Consider the following 17295-nt stretch of genomic DNA (forward strand, 5'->3'; position numbering starts at 1 on the left):
TGCAGATACTGTGTATCCGGAGAGAGTGCAGATACTGTGTATCCAGAGAGAGTGCAGATACTGTGCATCCGGAGAGCGTGCAGACACTGTGTATCCGGAGAGAGTGCAGATAGTGTGCATCCAGAGAGAGTGCAGATACTGTGTATCCGGAGAGCGTGCAGATACTGTGTATCCGGAGAGCGTGCAGATACTGTGTATCCGGAGAGCGTGCAGATACTGTGCATCCAGAGAGAGTGCAGATACTGTGTATCCGGAGAGAGTGCAGATACTGTGTATCCGGAGAGCGTGCAGACACTGTGTATCCGGAGAGAGTGCAGATACTGTGTATCCGGAGAGCGTGCAGATACTGTGTATCCGGAGAGAGTGCAGATAGTGTGCATCCAGAGAGAGTGCAGATACTGTGTATCCGGAGAGAGTGCAGATACTGTGTATCCGGAGAGCGTGCAGATACTGTGTATCCGGAGAGAGTGCAGATACTGTGTATCCGGAGAGAGTGCAGATACTGTGTATCCGGGGAGCGTGCAGATACTCTGTATCCGGAGAGCGTGCAGATACTGTGTATCCAGAGAGAGTGCAGATACTGTGTATCCGGGGAGCGTGATTGGATATTTCAAGAAAGCGTGCAGATAATCTGTATCCAGAGAGAGTGCAGATACTGTACATCCGGAGAGAGTGCAGATACTGTGTATCCGGAGAGCGTGCAGATACTGTGTATCCGGAGAGAGTGCAGATACTGTGTATCCGGAGAGAGTGCAGATACTGTGTATCCGGAGAGCGTGCAGATAGTGTGCATCCAGAGAGAGTGCAGATACTGTGTATCCGGAGAGCGTGCAGATAGTGTGCATCCAGAGAGAGTGCAGATACTGTGTATCCGGAGAGCGTGCAGATACTGTGTATCCGGAGAGAGTGCAGATACTGTGTATCCGGAGAGCGTGCAGATACTGTGTATCCGGAGAGAGTGCAGATACTGTGTATCCGGAGAGCGTGCAGATACTGTGTATCCGGAGAGCGTGCAGACACTGTGTATCCGGAGAGAGTGCAGATACTGTGTATCCGGAGAGCGTGCAGATACTGTGTATCCAGAGAGAGTGCAGATACTGTGTATCCGGGGAGCGTGCAGATACTCTGTATCCGGAGAGCGTGCAGATACTGTGTATCCGGAGAGAGTGCAGATACTGTGTATCCGGGGAGCGTGCAGATACTGTGTATCCGGAGAGAGTGCAGATACTGTGTATCCGGAGAGCGTGCAGATACTGTGTATCCGGAGAGCGTGCAGACACTGTGTATCCGGAGAGAGTGCAGATACTGTGTATCCGGAGAGCGTGCAGATACTGTGTATCCGGAGAGAGTGCAGATACTGTGTATCCGGAGAGAGTGCAGATAGTGTGCATCCAGAGAGAGTGCAGATACTGTGTATCCGGAGAGCGTGCAGATACTCTGTATCCGGAGAGCGTGCAGATACTGTGTATCCGGAGAGCGTGCAGATATTGTACATCCGGAGAGAGTGCAGATACTGTGCATCCGGAGAGCGTGCAGACACTGTGTATCCGGAGAGAGTGCAGATAGTGTGCATCCAGAGAGAGTGCAGATACTGTGTATCCGGAGAGCGTGCAGATACTCTGTATCCGGAGAGCGTGCAGATACTGTGTATCCGGAGAGCGTGCAGATACTGCATATCCAGAGAGAGTGCAGATACTGTGCATCCGGAGAGAGTGCAGATACTGTGTATCCGGAGAGCGTGCAGATACTGTGTATCCGGAGAGCGTGCAGATACTGTGTATCCGGAGAGAGTGCAGATACTGTGTATCCGGAGAGAGTGCAGATACTGTGTATCCGGAGAGCGTGCAGATACTCTGTATCCGGAGAGCGTGCAGATACTCTGTATCCGGAGATCGTACAGATACTGTGTATCCGGAGAGAGTGCAGATACTGTGTATCCGGAGAGCGTGCAGATACTGTGCATCCGGAGAGAGTGCAGATACTGTGTATCCGGAGAGCGTGCAGATACTGCATATCCAGAGAGAATGCAGATACTGTTCATCCGGAGAGAGTGCAGATACTGTGTATCCGGAGAGAGTGCAGATACTGTGTATCCGGAGAGCGTGCAGATACTGTGCATCCGGAGAGAGTGCAGATACTGTGTATCCGGAGAGCGTGCAGATACTGCATATCCAGAGAGAATGCAGATACTGTTCATCCGGAGAGAGTGCAGATACTGTGTATCCGGAGAGCGTGCAGATACTGTGTATCCGGAGAGCGTGCAGATACTGTTCATCCGGAGAGCGTGCAGATACTGTTCATCCGGAGAGCGTGCAGATACTGTGTATCCGGAGAGCGTGCAGATACTGTGTATCCGGAGAGCGTGCAGATACTGTGTATCCGGAGAGCGTGCAGATACTGTGTATCCGGAGAGCGTGCAGATACTGTGTATCCGGAGAGCGTGCAGATACTGTGTATCCGGAGAGCGTGCAGATACTGTGCATCCAGAGAGCGTGCAGATACTGTGCATCCAGAGAGCGTGCAGATACTGTGTATCCGGAGAGCGTGCAGATACTGTGTATCCGGAGAGCGTGCATGGAGATATCTCTTTCCGGAGAGCGTGCAGATACTGTGTATCCGGAGAGCGTGCAGATACTGTGTATCCGGAGAGAGTGCAGATACTGTGTATCCGGAGAGCGTGCATGGAGATATCTCTTTCCGGAGAGCGTGCAGATACTGTGTATCCGGAGAGCGTGCAGATACTGTGTATCCGGAGAGAGTGCAGATACTGTGTATCCGGAGAGCGTGCAGATACTGTGTATCCGGAGAGCGTGCATGGAGATATCTCTTTCCGGAGAGCGTGCAGATACTGTGTATCCGGAGAGCGTGCAGATACTGTGTATCCGGAGAGCGTGCAGATACTGTGTATCCAGAGAGAGTGCAGATACTGTGTATCCGGAGAGCGTGCAGACACTGTGTATCCGGAGAGAGTGCAGATACTGTGTATCCGGAGAGCGTGCAGATACTGCATATCCAGAGAGAGTGCAGATACTGTGTATCCGGGGAGCGTGCAGATACTGTGTATCCGGAGAGCGTGCAGACACTGTGTATCCGGAGAGAGTGCAGATACTGTGTATCCGGAGAGCGTGCAGATACTGTGTATCCAGAGAGAGTGCAGATACTGTGTATACGGGGAGCGTGCAGATACTCTGTATCCGGAGAGCGTGCAGATACTGTGTATCCAGAGAGAGTGCAGATACTGTGTATCCGGGGAGCGTGATTGGATATTTCAAGAAAGCGTGCAGATAATCTGTATCCAGAGAGAGTGCAGATACTGTACATCCGGAGAGAGTGCAGATACTGTGTATCCAGAGAGAGTGCAGACACTGTGTATCCGGAGAGAGTGCAGACACTGTGTATCCGGAGAGAGTGCAGATACTGTGCATCCGGAGAGCGTGCAGACACTGTGTATCCGGAGAGAGTGCAGATACTGTGTATCCGGAGAGCGTGCAGATACTCTGTATCCGGAGAGCGTGCAGATACTGCATATCCAGAGAGAGTGCAGATACTGTGTATCTGGAGAGCGTGATTGGATATTTCAAGAAAGCGTGCAGATAATCTGTATCCAGAGAGAGTGCAGATACTGTACATCCGGAGAGAGTGCAGATACTGTGTATCCGGAGAGCGTGCAGATACTGTGTATCCGGAGAGCGTGCAGACACTGTGTATCCGGAGAGAGTGCAGATACTGTGTATCCGGAGAGCGTGCAGATACTGTGTATCCGGAGAGAGTGCAGATACTGTGTATCCGGAGAGAGTGCAGATAGTGTGCATCCAGAGAGAGTGCAGATACTGTGTATCCGGAGAGCGTGCAGATACTCTGTATCCGGAGAGCGTGCAGATACTGTGTATCCGGAGAGCGTGCAGATACTGTACATCCGGAGAGAGTGCAGATACTGTGCATCCGGAGAGCGTGCAGACACTGTGTATCCGGAGAGAGTGCAGATAGTGTGCATCCAGAGAGAGTGCAGATACTGTGTATCCGGAGAGCGTGCAGATACTCTGTATCCGGAGAGCGTGCAGATACTGTGTATCCGGAGAGCGTGCAGATACTGCATATCCAGAGAGAGTGCAGATACTGTGCATCCGGAGAGAGTGCAGATACTGTGTATCCGGAGAGCGTGCAGATACTGTGTATCCGGAGAGCGTGCAGATACTGTGTATCCGGAGAGAGTGCAGATACTGTTCATCCGGAGAGAGTGCAGATACTGTGTATCCGGAGAGCGTGCAGATACTCTGTATCCGGAGAGCGTGCAGATACTCTGTATCCGGAGATTGTACAGATACTGTGTATCCGGAGAGAGTGCAGATACTGTGTATCCGGAGAGCGTGCAGATACTGTGCATCCGGAGAGAGTGCAGATACTGTGTATCCGGAGAGCGTGCAGATACTGCATATCCAGAGAGAATGCAGATACTGTTCATCCGGAGAGAGTGCAGATACTGTGTATCCGGAGAGCGTGCAGATACTGTGTATCCGGAGAGCGTGCAGATACTGTTCATCCGGAGAGCGTGCAGATACTGTTCATCCGGAGAGCGTGCAGATACTGTGTATCCGGAGAGCGTGCAGATACTGTGTATCCGGAGAGCGTGCAGATACTGTGTATCCGGAGAGCGTGCAGATACTGTGTATCCGGAGAGCGTGCAGATACTGTGTATCCGGAGAGCGTGCAGATACTGTGTATCCGGAGAGCGTGCAGATACTGTGCATCCAGAGAGCGTGCAGATACTGTGCATCCAGAGAGCGTGCAGATACTGTGTATCCGGAGAGCGTGCAGATACTGTGTATCCGGAGAGCGTGCATGGAGATATCTCTTTCCGGAGAGCGTGCAGATACTGTGTATCCGGAGAGCGTGCAGATACTGTGTATCCGGAGAGAGTGCAGATACTGTGTATCCGGAGAGCGTGCAGATACTGTGTATCCGGAGAGCGTGCATGGAGATATCTCTTTCCGGAGAGCGTGCAGATACTGTGTATCCGGAGAGCGTGCAGATACTGTGTATCCGGAGAGAGTGCAGATACTGTGTATCCGGAGAGCGTGCAGATACTGTGTATCCGGAGAGCGTGCATGGAGATATCTCTTTCCGGAGAGCGTGCAGATACTGTGTATCCGGAGAGCGTGCAGATACTGTGTATCCGGAGAGCGTGCAGATACTGTGTATCCAGAGAGAGTGCAGATACTGTGTATCCGGAGAGCGTGCAGATACTGTGTATCCGGAGAGCGTGCAGATACTGTGTATCCGGAGAGCGTGCAGATACTGTGTATCCGGAGAGAGTGCAGATACTGTGTATCCGGAGAGAGTGCAGATACTGTGTATCCGGAGAAAGTGCAGATACTGTACATCCGGAGAGCGTGCAGATACTGTGTATCCAGAGAGAGTGCAGATACTGTGTATCCGGGGAGCGTGCAGATACTGTGTATCCGGGGAGCGTGCAGATACTGTGTATCCGGAGAGCGTGCAGATACTGTGTATCCGGAGAGCGTGCAGATAATGTGTATCCGGAGAGCGTGCAGATACTGTGTATCCGGAGAGCGTGCAGATACTGTGCATCCGGAGAGCGTGCAGATACTGTGTATCCGGAGAGCGTGCAGATACTGTGTATCCGGAGAGCGTGCATGGAGATATCTCTTTCCGGAGAGCGTGCAGATACTGTGTATCCGGAGAGCGTGCAGATACTGTGTATCCGGAGAGCGTGCAGATACTGTGTATCCGGAGAGCGTGCATGGAGATATCGCTTTCCGGAGTGCCCGGATCTGAACCTGACCAAGGATGAACACGACTGGCGACGCTGCAGTGACCGCACAGAATCCCTGCTCTTGGGTTTGTCTGTGCATCCAGATTTCCCCCCTAAACTGTGAGAATGTGACGATGTAGGGACTGTGTGAGAAGTGGCGCGATGGCGGGAGGGTCGGCGCAGTGCGATAGTTTCGGGATGTTTACTTCTTGCTTTCTCACGTTTCCCATCTTTCTCCAGGCTACTCGCTGCTCCACAGCCGGGAGGCCGTGCCAGTGGCTGCCATCAGTTTGCTTCCTCCTTTCCTGTTGGCGATTTCCGTCACCGGCCTCTTCTACCTTTACCGTATCCATAGGCTGAGGAAGAGGCCGAAGTCATGGCCGAAGAGAGCAGCGCACAGCAGCAGCGTCACATTACACAGCCGGAGGCCTGGACAGCATTCCTGCCAACTGTCCTCTTCTCTGATGTCCTCCTCCCAGTGTAATATTAGCACCGCCTGCGCCAACAGCATCAACCACAACACCGAACTGCTCCCCATACAGCTCGACCACCGCGTAGGGAAGGGGCGCTTTGCCGAGGTGTGGAAAGCCAAGCTGAAGCACGCTGAGTCTGGGCACTACGAGATGGTGGCCGTGAAGATCTTCCCTGCCCAAGAATTCGCCTCCTGGATGAACGAGAGCAACATCTTCACCGACGCCAACCTGAAACATGAGAACGTGCTCCAGTTCATCACCATGGAGGAGCACATCAGCGGCACGCACAAGGAATACTGGATCATCACCGCGTACCACGCCAGGGGCAGCCTCAAGGACTACTTGAGCCGCCACCGCCTTAGCTGGAAATCTCTGCTAGACATGGCTGGCTCCATTGTAAGCGGCGTGGCCCATCTACACAGCGACTACACCCCGTGTGGCACCTCTAAGGTGGCCATAGCTCACCGCGACATCAAGAGCAGCAACATCCTGGTGAAGAACAACTCCGAGTGCGCACTCTGCGACTTTGGCATCGCTCTCCGGTTGGACCCGGTGCTTACAGCTGATGACTTTGCCAATAGTGGACAGGTGAGACATGAAGTCAACTGCCAGGAGAGCGTGCACGGCGGTGCACCTACTCCTGACCGGAGCCTGGTGTGGTGATGTCATAATATGAGACGTGTGATGATGTCATAATGAGATGTGTGGTGATGTCACAGTACACAACCCTCAATATTGAATTACCAAGAAGGCGACACAGTGAATGACAGAAATCACCCGACATCACCGATCTGCAAATAGTGAAGAACCTCTGGATTCTCCAGTGCGGAGTCTAAGCCTCGTGCAGAAATCCCGGCACCTCCGGCCCCGGCTGCGGTCATTAATGCTCGTCTAAGGAAGCTTCTGCCGCTGATTGTATAGATCATCAGGATTCTCTGCTGGCCGCTCCCGTGTAATCACCGACCAATGACTTCCCCGATGTGCTCGATGCAGACAAGTCCGTAGACGCTGTCAGCAGCTTCTGTGTAATCACCAACCAGTGATGTCACCGATGTGCTCGATGGAGAGAAGTCCATAGAAGCTGTTGGCTGGTCCTGTGTAATCATCGACCAATAATCACCCCTATGTGCTCAATGCAGACAAGTCCGTAGACACTGTCGGCAGCTCCTGTGTAATCACCGACAAGTGACGTCCCCGATGTGCTCAATGGAGAGAAGTCTGGAGATGCTGCGGGCAGCTTCTGAGTAATCACCAACCAATGACCTCCCCAATGTGCTCGACGGAGAGAAGTCTGGAGGCACTGCAGTTAGCTCCTGTGTAATCACCGACCAATGACGTCCCCGATGTGCTCGATAGAGAGAGGCCCAGAGACGCTGCTGGCAGCTCCTGTGTGATCACCGACCACTGACGTCCCGAATATGCTAGATGGAGACAAGTCCGAAGATGCTGCCGGCACCTCCTGTGTAATCACCGACCAATGACATCCCAAATGTGCTCGGTTCCTGGGACACTTTGTAGAAATGGAGGCACCACTGGGATCACCACCAGATCAATTTAACCCCAAGCTGTTAGTGACCGGGAATGAAGACTAGAGGGGTCCGGCTACCGCACATTATGCCCATAAGCCCTGGATTAGGACCTCGTGAAGGCCTCTTCAATTACCTGAGACCACTGCTCTCAAAGGAAATTAAGGTGCAGATCAAGATGGCAATAGAAGTTGCAATTTAGGTCTGTCTTCTTCAGTGATGAGTTCGGCTTTTGTCTTGGATGCAGTGATAGCTGCGGATCGGTCTGGAGACGACAACGCCTCATTCTTGGAACGACCATTAGTGACCTCAGTGACCGCAGCCGTGGCCGGAGGTGTCAGGATTTCTGCACAAGGCTCAGACACCGGACTGGAGAATCCAGAGGTTGTCATAATGTTCATGTTTCCACCATGTGTAGATTAGTGTCGTCTGGTGATCTCCATCATCCACCACTTCTCCTCCTCGGTGCTTTGATTTCAGTACTAAGTATCTGAGGGTATAAAGGAAGTGAGGTCTCCTTATATACAGAATGCTCACCTGCTACCTCTATATCGGGCTCATGTAGACCGTCTATGTCCTATACAGGTGGGGACGGCCCGCTATATGGCCCCTGAGGTCCTCGAATCCCGAGTGAACCTGGAGGATTTGGAATCGTTCAAGCAGATGGATGTTTACTCCTTGGCTCTGGTGTTGTGGGAGATGGCGTCCCGGTGTGAAGCTATAGGTGAGGCTGACGGGGAGGCTGTCTGTGAGGCTGTAGCTGAAACTGTAGGTGAGGCTGTCGGTGAGCCTGTAGGGGAGGTTGTAGGGAGAGCTATAGGTGAGGCTGTCGGTGAGGCTTTAGGGGAGGTTGTAGGGAGAGCTATAGGTGAGGCTGTCGGTGAGCCTGTAGGGGAGGTGTTAGGGAGAGCTATAGGTGAGGCTGTCGGTGAGCCTGTAGGGGAGGTTGTAGGGAGAGCTATAGGTGAGGCTGTCGGTGAGGTTGTAGGGAGAGCTATAGGTGAGGCTGTCGGTGAGGTTGTAGGGAGAGCTATAGGTGAGGCTGTCGGTGAGGTTGTAGGGAGAGCTATAGGTGAGGCTGTCGGTGAGGTTGTAGGGAGAGCTATAGGTGAGGCTGTCGGTGAGCCTGTAGGGGAGGTTGTAGGGAGAGCTATAGGTGAGGCTGTCGGTGAGGTTGTAGGGAGAGCTATAGGTGAGGCTGTCGGTGAGGCTGTCGGTGAGGCTGTAGGGAGAGCTATAGGTGAGGCTGTCGGTGAGCCTGTAGGGGAGGTGTTAGGGAGAGCTATAGGTGAGGCTGTCGGTGAGCCTGTAGGGGAGGTTGTAGGGAGAGCTATAGGTGAGGCTGTCGGTGAGGTTGTAGGGAGAGCTATAGGTGAGGCTGTCGGTGAGCCTGTAGGGGAGGTTGTAGGGAGAGCTATAGGTGAGGCTGTCAGTGAGGTTGTAGGGAGAGCTATAGGTGAGGCTGTCGGTGATTCTGTAGGGGAGGTTGTAGGGAGAGCTATAGGTGAGGCTATCGGTGAGGTTGTATGGAGAGCTATAGGTGAGGCTGTAGGGAGAGCTGTAGATGAGGCTGTTGATGATTCTGTAGGGGAGGTTGTAGGGAGAGCTATAGGTGAGGCTATCGGTGAGGTTGTATGGAGAGCTATAGGTGAGGCTGTAGGGAGAGCTGTAGATGAGGCTGTCGATGATTCTGTAGGGGAGGTTGTAGGGAGAGCTATAGGTGAGGCTGTCGGTGAGCCTGTAGGGGACGTTGTAGGGAGAGCTAAAGGTGAGGCTGTAGGGGAAGTGGTAGGGAGAGCTATAGGTGAGGTTTTCGGTGAAGCTGTAGGGGAGGCTGTAGGGAGAGCTATAGGTGAGGCTGTCAGTGATTCTGTAGGGGAGGTTGTAGGGAGAGCTATAGGTGACGCTGTCGGTGAGGCTGCAGGGGAGGTTGTAGGGAGAGCTATAGGTGAGGCTGTCGGTGAGGTTGTAGGGAGAGCTATAGGTGAGGCTGTCAGTGAGGCTTTAGGGGAGGTTGTAGGGAGAGCTATAGGTGAGGCTGTCGGTGAGCCTGCAGGGGAGGTTGTAGGGAGAGCTATAGGTGAGGCTGTCGGTGAGCCTGTAGGGGAGGTTGTAGGGAGAGCTATAGGTGAGGCTGTCGGTGAGGTTGTAGGGAGAGCTATAGGTGAGGCTGTCGGTGAGGCTTTAGGGGAGGTTGTAGGGAGAGCTATAGGTGAGGCTGTCGGTGAGCCTGCAGGGGAGGTTGTAGGGAGAGCTATAGGTGAGGCTGTCGGTGAGGTTGTAGGGAGAGCTATAGGTGAGGCTGTCGGTGAGGCTTTAGGGGAGGTTGTAGGGAGAGCTATAGGTGAGGCTGTCGGTGAGCCTGCAGGGGAGGTTGTAAGGAGAGCTATAGGTGAGGTTGTAGGGAGAGCTATAGGTGAGGCTGTAGGGAAAGTGGTAGGGAGAGCTATAGGTGAGGTTGTCGGTGAGCCTGCAGGGGAGGTTGTAGGGAGAGCTATAGGTGAGGCTATCGGTGAGCCTGTAGGGAATGTTTTAGTGAGAACCGGGGTTGTTTGGTTGCCCCTGGTTCTTCCTGAAGGGGATTTATCTATATCCCACTTTCCAGTTCCGGTTTGGACCTTGCAGCTCTCTGGCGCCCCCCTTACCCTCAGGTCAGTCAGGGTACTGCATCTAGGATAATTAGTCGCCAGAAAGGCTGCCTTACTTTGTACTGGCAAATGGGCACACTGCAGCGAGGGTGACATAACTACTCCCACTCGGGCGGGAACAATAATTATCAACGCCGCCGTCGCTACAACCTCCCAAACGCACAGGACCAAACCGCTGCCACCAGCTTCGATTTCTTAATTAACAGGTCCGGAGCCAACCCAAATTGGTAGCGTAATTCACTTCAGAGGACGCGACCGTACGTTATAAAGCAAGGAGAGACACAGCTAGTAATTTTATATTTTACTCCAAAAAAGGTAGGCAGTGTTTACAGAGGTATAAAAAGATCTTATGAAGAAGACAAGTATCGTATGTACAGTACAATTACAAATAAAATGGGATTAAAGTTCAAAGAACACTTATATTTCGTTCAGATCATTTAATCTTATGGCGGACCATGTGCTGTGGGGGAAGGGCGAGCATATATCCAGATGCATCACCCCTGTATAGCAGCTAGACCCCGGACAAAAGACACATGAAGACTGCTGTTTCACTCACTTATTTCCCAGCCTAAAACCAAGGCACTCCCCCTGTCTTGACCTCACTTAGAGGCTGAATCCTCCCCTTTTCTTAGAGTTATGGCAACCATTTTTATACATATCTTGCTGTATGAACCTTGTATAAGAAAGACACCGTGATCAGGATGTGCACCAGGTCTGGGTGATTCTTGTAAGTGTAAACAGAGCGTAGTTACATGACCCGCTTGTGGAGAAACCCGCTCCTTGCACTCGGGTTTAGTTCCTAGCGATTTCAGGGGGTTATAGAGCTCTCGATTGACATCCGGAATATATAATCCTTATATCTCTAGCCCTGATCGTTGCCAAAATACATAACCTTAAACGAACAATAGAATTCCATGCTTTCTGTACCAGTTTTAGCCAGTATCAGGTGGGAGGGGGGAATGAGGAGTGTAGGGAGACCTGTCTGTCGCATCACAGAGCCATATAAATTTCTGAGGGAGGGGGAAGAAGTACACCCACAGGCAGAGGGAGAAAGAGTGGCTTAGAATTCCAGCCTTGTGTTGGCAGGCAGAGGAAACTGCAGCTGAGAGCCCTGTATGTGTAAGTGAAGTAATCAGAACTTTCCTATTTCCTGACAGGAGGTTATAGGGAGAGCTATAGGTGAGGCTGTCGGTGAACCTGTAGGGGAGATTGTAGGGAGAGCTATAAGTGAGGCTGTCGGTGAGCCTGTAGGGGAGGTTGTAGGGAGAGCTATAGGTGAGGCTGTAGGGGAGGTTGTAGAGAGAGCTATAGGTGAGGCTGTCTGTGAGACTGTAGGGGAGGTTGTAGGGAGAGCAATAGGTGAGGCTGTCGGGGAGGTTGTAGGGAGAGCTATAGGTGAGGCTGTAGGGAGAGCTATAGGTGAGGCTGTCGGTGAGGCTGTAGGGAGAGCTATAGGTGAGGCTGTAGGGAGAGCTATAGGTGAGGCTGTCAGTGAGGCTGCAGGGGAGAGCTATATGTGAGGCTGTCGGGGAGGTTGTAGGGAGAGCTATAGGTGAGGCTGTCGGGGAGGTTGTAGGGAGAGCTATAGGTGAGGCTGTCGGGGAGGTTGTAGGGAGAGCTATAGGTGAGGCTGTCGGTGAGGCTGCAGGGGAGGCTGTAGGGAGAGCTATATGTGAGGCTGTCGGGGAGGTTGTAGGGAGAGCTATAGGTGAGGCTGTAGGGGAGGTTGTAGGGAGAGCTATAGGTGAGGCTGTAGGGAGAGCTATAGGTGAGGCTGTAGGGAGAGCTATAGGTGAGGCTGTAGGGAGAGCTATAGGTGAGGCTGTCGGGGAGGTTGTAGGGAGAGCTATAGGTGAGGCTGTCGGGGAGGTTGTAGGGAGAGCTATAGGTGAGGCTTTGGGGACTCCTGATAGTTTTACCATAAGCACTGGCTCTCTTGTTTCTCAGCGGATCGTACATTATAATGCAGGGGTTGCAGTTTTCATCTGGAGCCACGCTCTCCTGCCTGCGACTTTCTAGATGTCCCCTTGATATGCTGGGAGTTGTAGTGTTTTCAGCAGCAAGTAAGTCCCTGTGAGGGACGAGGGAGACTCCATTTTGTATTTATTAATCCAGGCCCAAAATATTGTCCAGAGATCTCCCTCCACTCCTTAAGTGGCCCACACCCAAGGGATACGTACACAATTCCCAAAAGAGCAGAACTTTACCATATGGCCAGAGAATTAGAGGCCATGTGTTAATGAAGGCGAGGAGGAGGAGCAGCAAAAGCCAGGCTACTGTGTCTGTCCAGGAGGAACACTGATGCCTCTGCCAGTCATAGAATGTTAGTGTTGGGACCCCCAGGGAAATCGGGACCTCCAGGGTCATCGTGTCCAACCCCCTGCTCAATACAGGATTCACTAAACCATCTCAGACAGATGACTGTGCGGCCTCTGTTTGAAGACTTCCATTGAAGAACTCACCACCTTTCGTGGCAGCCTGTTCCACTCATTGATCACCCTCACTGTCACCCTTCTAATATCTCATTTGTATCTTCTCACTTTCAGTTTCATCCCATTGATTCTCGTGTTTCCATGTGTAAATGAGAATAATGATTCCTCTACACTGTGACGACCGTCTCAGATACTTGTAGACAGCTATTAAGTCTCCTCTTCTTTTTTGCAGCTAAACATTCCCAGATCCTGTAACCGTTCCTCGTAGGACATACTTTGCAGTCCACTCACCATCCTGGTAGCTCTTCTCTGAACTTGCTCCAGTTTTTCAATGTCTTTTATATAATGTGGTGCCCAGAACTGGACCCAGTACTCCAGATGAGGTCTGACCAAGGAGGAGTAGAGGGGGAGAATTACTTCACGTGATCTAGACTCTGTGCTTTTGTTAATACATCCTAGAACTGTGTTTGCCTTTTTTGCTGCTGCATCACACTGTTGCCTCCTGTGCAGTCTGTGATGTCATTTCCGTTTTTCTTGCTCTGATGTAGAATCTTACATTTCTCTGTTAAATAAAATTCTATTAGTCGCGGCCCATTGTTCAAGCTTATCTAGATTCTTCTGAACCCTTTCTCTGTCTTCTCTAGTGTTAGCTATCCCTACTAGCTTTGCATCGTCAGCAAATTTGATTAGTTTAACTTAAGTTCCTTTATCTAGATCATTTCTGAAAATGTTGAACACTGGGGCTAGGACAGAGCCTTGTGGAACCCCACCTGTGACATGGGGCCAGGACAGAGCCTTTGTGGTACCCACTTGTAACATGTGGCCAGGACAGAGCCTTTGTGGTACCCATTTGTAACACGGGGGCCAGGACAGAGCCTTGTGGTCCCCACTTGTAACACTGGGGCCAGGACAGAGCCTTGTGGTACCCACTTGTAACACGGGGGCCAGGACAGAGCCTTGTGGTATCCCACTTGTAACACAAGGCCAGGACAGAGCCTTTGAGGTACCCACTTGTAACACTGGGGCCAGGACAGAGCCTTGTGGTATCCCACTTGTAACACAAGGCGAGGACAGAGCCTTTGTGGTACCCCACTTGTAACACTGGGGCCAGGACAGAGCCTTTGAGGTTCCCACTTGTAACACTGGGGCCAGGACAGAGCCTTGTGGTATCCCACTTGTAACACAAGGCGAGGACAGAGCCTTTGTGGTATCCCACTTGTAACAGGGCCAGAGCAGAGCCTTGTGGTACCCCACTTGTAACACGGGGGCCAGGACAAAGTCTTGTGGTATCCCACTTGAAACACTTTTCCAATTGGATGTGGTACCATTTATTACCACTCTGAGTATGATCACTGAGCCAGTTACAGTATGAATCCACCTATCCGTAGCCTTGTCAATTCCATACTTGATCATATTTTCAATAAGGATAGTGAGAGATACTTTATCAAATGCTTGGCTGAAGTAGAGATATACTATATCTACCACATTTCCCTGATCTACTCAGTCAGTGATTCCATCATAGAAGGAAATTACTGTATTTTTCAGACTATAAGACGCACTTTTTTCCTCAAAAAATATGGAGGAAAATGGGGGTGCGTCTTATTGTCCGGATGTACTGGCTCCAGCAATGGTGGGGAGGTGGGGGAGCGGAATCGGCGGAGCAGCGGGTCACACAGGTAGGAACCGGCTGCTGCGGGTAACTCCTGTGCCCGCTGCTAAAGAGAAATTAATATTCATCTCTCTCCACGCCCAGAGGTAAGTATAATGTTTTTTTTAATGTTTTCTGATGGGGCCATACATACCAGGATGGAAGTGGGGGCCAATCATACCAGAATATGGATGGGGGGGCCATGCATACCAGGATGGGGATGAGGGGACCATATAAACCAGGATAGAGGATATTAAGTACAAAATTTACCACATTTTTTGCTTCAATTGTTTTTCCTACTTTCCTCCTCTAAAACCTAGGTGGGTCTTATTATCCGATGCATCTTATAGTCCGAAAATTGCGGTAGATTAGTCTGGCATGACTTGTTTGCTACAAACCCATGCTGGCTCTGGCTTTTTAGTGTATTATTATCCAAGTACTTACATACATGCTGTTTAATAATTTGTTCACATATCTTTCCTGGTATAGAAGTAAGGCTCACTGGCCTGTAATTTCCTGGTACAGAAGTAAGGCTCAGTGGCCTGTATATCCCTGGCTCCATCTTTCCTGTTCTGTACTGCCTCCACCCCATGCCAGTTTGTGCATTGCTTCTTCTCCTTCCAGTCCCTGCACTCCTTTGCCCCTTGCCAGTCCTTGCATCGCCTCAGCCCCATACCAGTCACCATATTGACGTCACCATGTACCAATCCTGGACTCCACGTGGCACACTGCTACATCACCCTGTCTGCCACGCTGCGCTCTCAGTTCTGCTAGTTATCTAAGAGGGGTTGTCCATTGCTAGTACAGACCCTTCTTAAACTAAATATTTGGCCCCAATAAAATAATAAAGCCCATACTCGCCTCCCGTGCCGACTCTTCCCGCGGTGTTGGCACTTGCGGTCCTGGGGATGTGATGCGGTGGAATGACACATGATGCCTGGCATTCAATCAGCGCTGGCATCACTGTCTCCGCCTTCAGCAAACTGAACAAAAAGAGGAAGCCTGGGCTGCAGCTGATTGCGGACTCCTCTATAGTCTGAACCTCCAGCCTGGTCTCCTAGGTTTCTCACATGCTGCTGCTGTTCTCTGGCATGCGCTACCCTAGATAAGTAGGGTAATCCTGTGTCCAATACTCCCTCTTTTTAGACAGGTTGATCGCCTCACTAGTCTGTCCTGCCCTCTTTACCACGTCCACGATTGCTCAGGACCTGACGACTTCCCCAGCTGATGGAGCTGCCACCGACTGACGGCGCTGCTGACGGACGAAGCAGCTTATGACGGAGCTGCTGCCGATGGAGCTGCTGGTGGTGGAGCTGCTGCCGACTGACGGAGCTGCTGGTGATGGAGCTGTTGCCGACTGACGGAGCTACTGGTGATGGAGCTGTTGCCGACTGACGGAGCTGCTTATGGCAGAGCTGTTGCCGACTGAGCTGTCGCTGACTGACAGAGCTGCTTATGACGGACCTGCTGCTTACCGAGCTGCCGGTGGCGGAGCTTCCCGTCAGTCTCTCCGGTGGACATTGACTTCACTGCAGCTTTTAGACTTGTTAGTGAGCAGCGTATATGCATCATGAGATCAGTCATGTTGATGGTTTCCATTTTTTTCCCATACTGCAGGAATAAATGATGATGAGGGTGAATGAGAAGTGTGGGGTCTGCGAGGCAGCGCCTTGCAGCCGGAGTCCCCTTTACTTACTGATGTCTTTGCCCTCACAGAGGTGAAGAATTATGAGTTGCCCTTTGGGTCCATGGTCCAGGAGCCGCCGTGTGTGGAGACCATGCGGGACCTCGTGTTACATGGACGGGGGCGGCCGGACATTCCCACCAGCTGGAGGGGACACGCGGTGAGGCTGCGGAGGGTCACTGGAGATTCGGGGCGAGCACCATCTCCACCCCCTCAGGACACTGACCTCTGACCTTCCTTCCAGGGTCTGGACGTCCTGTGTGACACCATCAGTGAGTGCTGGGACCATGACCCCGAGGCGCGTCTGACCGCTCACTGCGTGGCCGAGCGCTTTATCCTGATGAGACAGATGGACGCCGAGGGCAGAACCACGAGCTCCGACCATCACTACAGCCAATGTTAGCGCTCTGATCCCGGCCGCTACAGGCACCGTGCAGGAAAGGGTTAAACCTGGCCTGGAACGTGTCATTATAGGTCATGGAGGTCTCAGACACAATCCCCTGCTCCTGGGGGGTTATTATAGCTGCTCATCCTGAGCCCCCTGGTTCATGAAGAAAATGCCAGAACAGCGGTATACACTGACATCCAACACAGCTGCAGCATGAGGCCGACACGAGGGCTGCAGCCGCTGCTGACAATGGCGGTCCGATGTGTCTCCATGGTTACAGTCTACACACACAGATCCAGCAGATGGAACAGGACTGCACAATGCGGGCAGTCAGTAACCATGGAAACCCGTCGATTGTCAGGGGAGCTGCAGACGAATGCTGCATCAAACATCTGTTCACACGGCGTTGTTCTCATTATAACCGCATCTGAGCAATAAACTTATTAAAAAAGTAAACACGCCCTATAAATGGACTGGACCATCAGCACCGGGGGCCGACGACGGCAGCTCCGCTAGGACACAAGGCCGACATGTTACACCACGCAATAGCAACTGGCAGCTCTGGGGGTGACTGGAGGATAAGACGCAATGTAACAGCAGAATAGTGAGTGCAGCTCTGGAGGATAAGACACGATGTAACAGCAGAATAGTGACCGCAGCTCTGGAGGTGACCGAAGGATAAGTCACAATGTAACAGCAGAATACTGAGTGCAGCTCTGGAGG

General features: G+C 51.9%; 1 protein-coding gene across 5 annotated transcripts in view; it reads left to right on the forward strand.

Annotated features, from left to right (window-relative positions):
- The window catches only part of LOC143784769 (TGF-beta receptor type-2-like), a 58113-nt gene extending 41085 nt beyond the window's left edge, over window positions 1–17028 (forward strand). For 4 of the 5 annotated variants that reach the window (XM_077273366.1, XM_077273370.1, XM_077273369.1 and 1 more), the window contains 4 exons: window positions 6014–6834; window positions 8358–8496; window positions 16217–16344; window positions 16429–17028. In XM_077273366.1, the coding sequence (XP_077129481.1) occupies window positions 6014–6834; window positions 8358–8496; window positions 16217–16344; window positions 16429–16587 (1247 nt within the window). In that variant the 3' untranslated portion in view covers window positions 16588–17028. Of the gene's footprint in view, window positions 1–6013; window positions 6835–8357; window positions 8497–13084; window positions 13977–16216; window positions 16345–16428 lie in introns of those variants that run through there. The other variant, XM_077273367.1, reaches the window with a different exon arrangement.
- The last annotated feature ends 267 nt before the right edge of the window (window positions 17029–17295 follow it).

The sequence above is a fragment of the Ranitomeya variabilis genome, chromosome 7 (assembly GCF_051348905.1).
Source record: "Ranitomeya variabilis isolate aRanVar5 chromosome 7, aRanVar5.hap1, whole genome shotgun sequence".
Taxonomy (NCBI): domain Eukaryota; kingdom Metazoa; phylum Chordata; class Amphibia; order Anura; family Dendrobatidae; genus Ranitomeya; species Ranitomeya variabilis.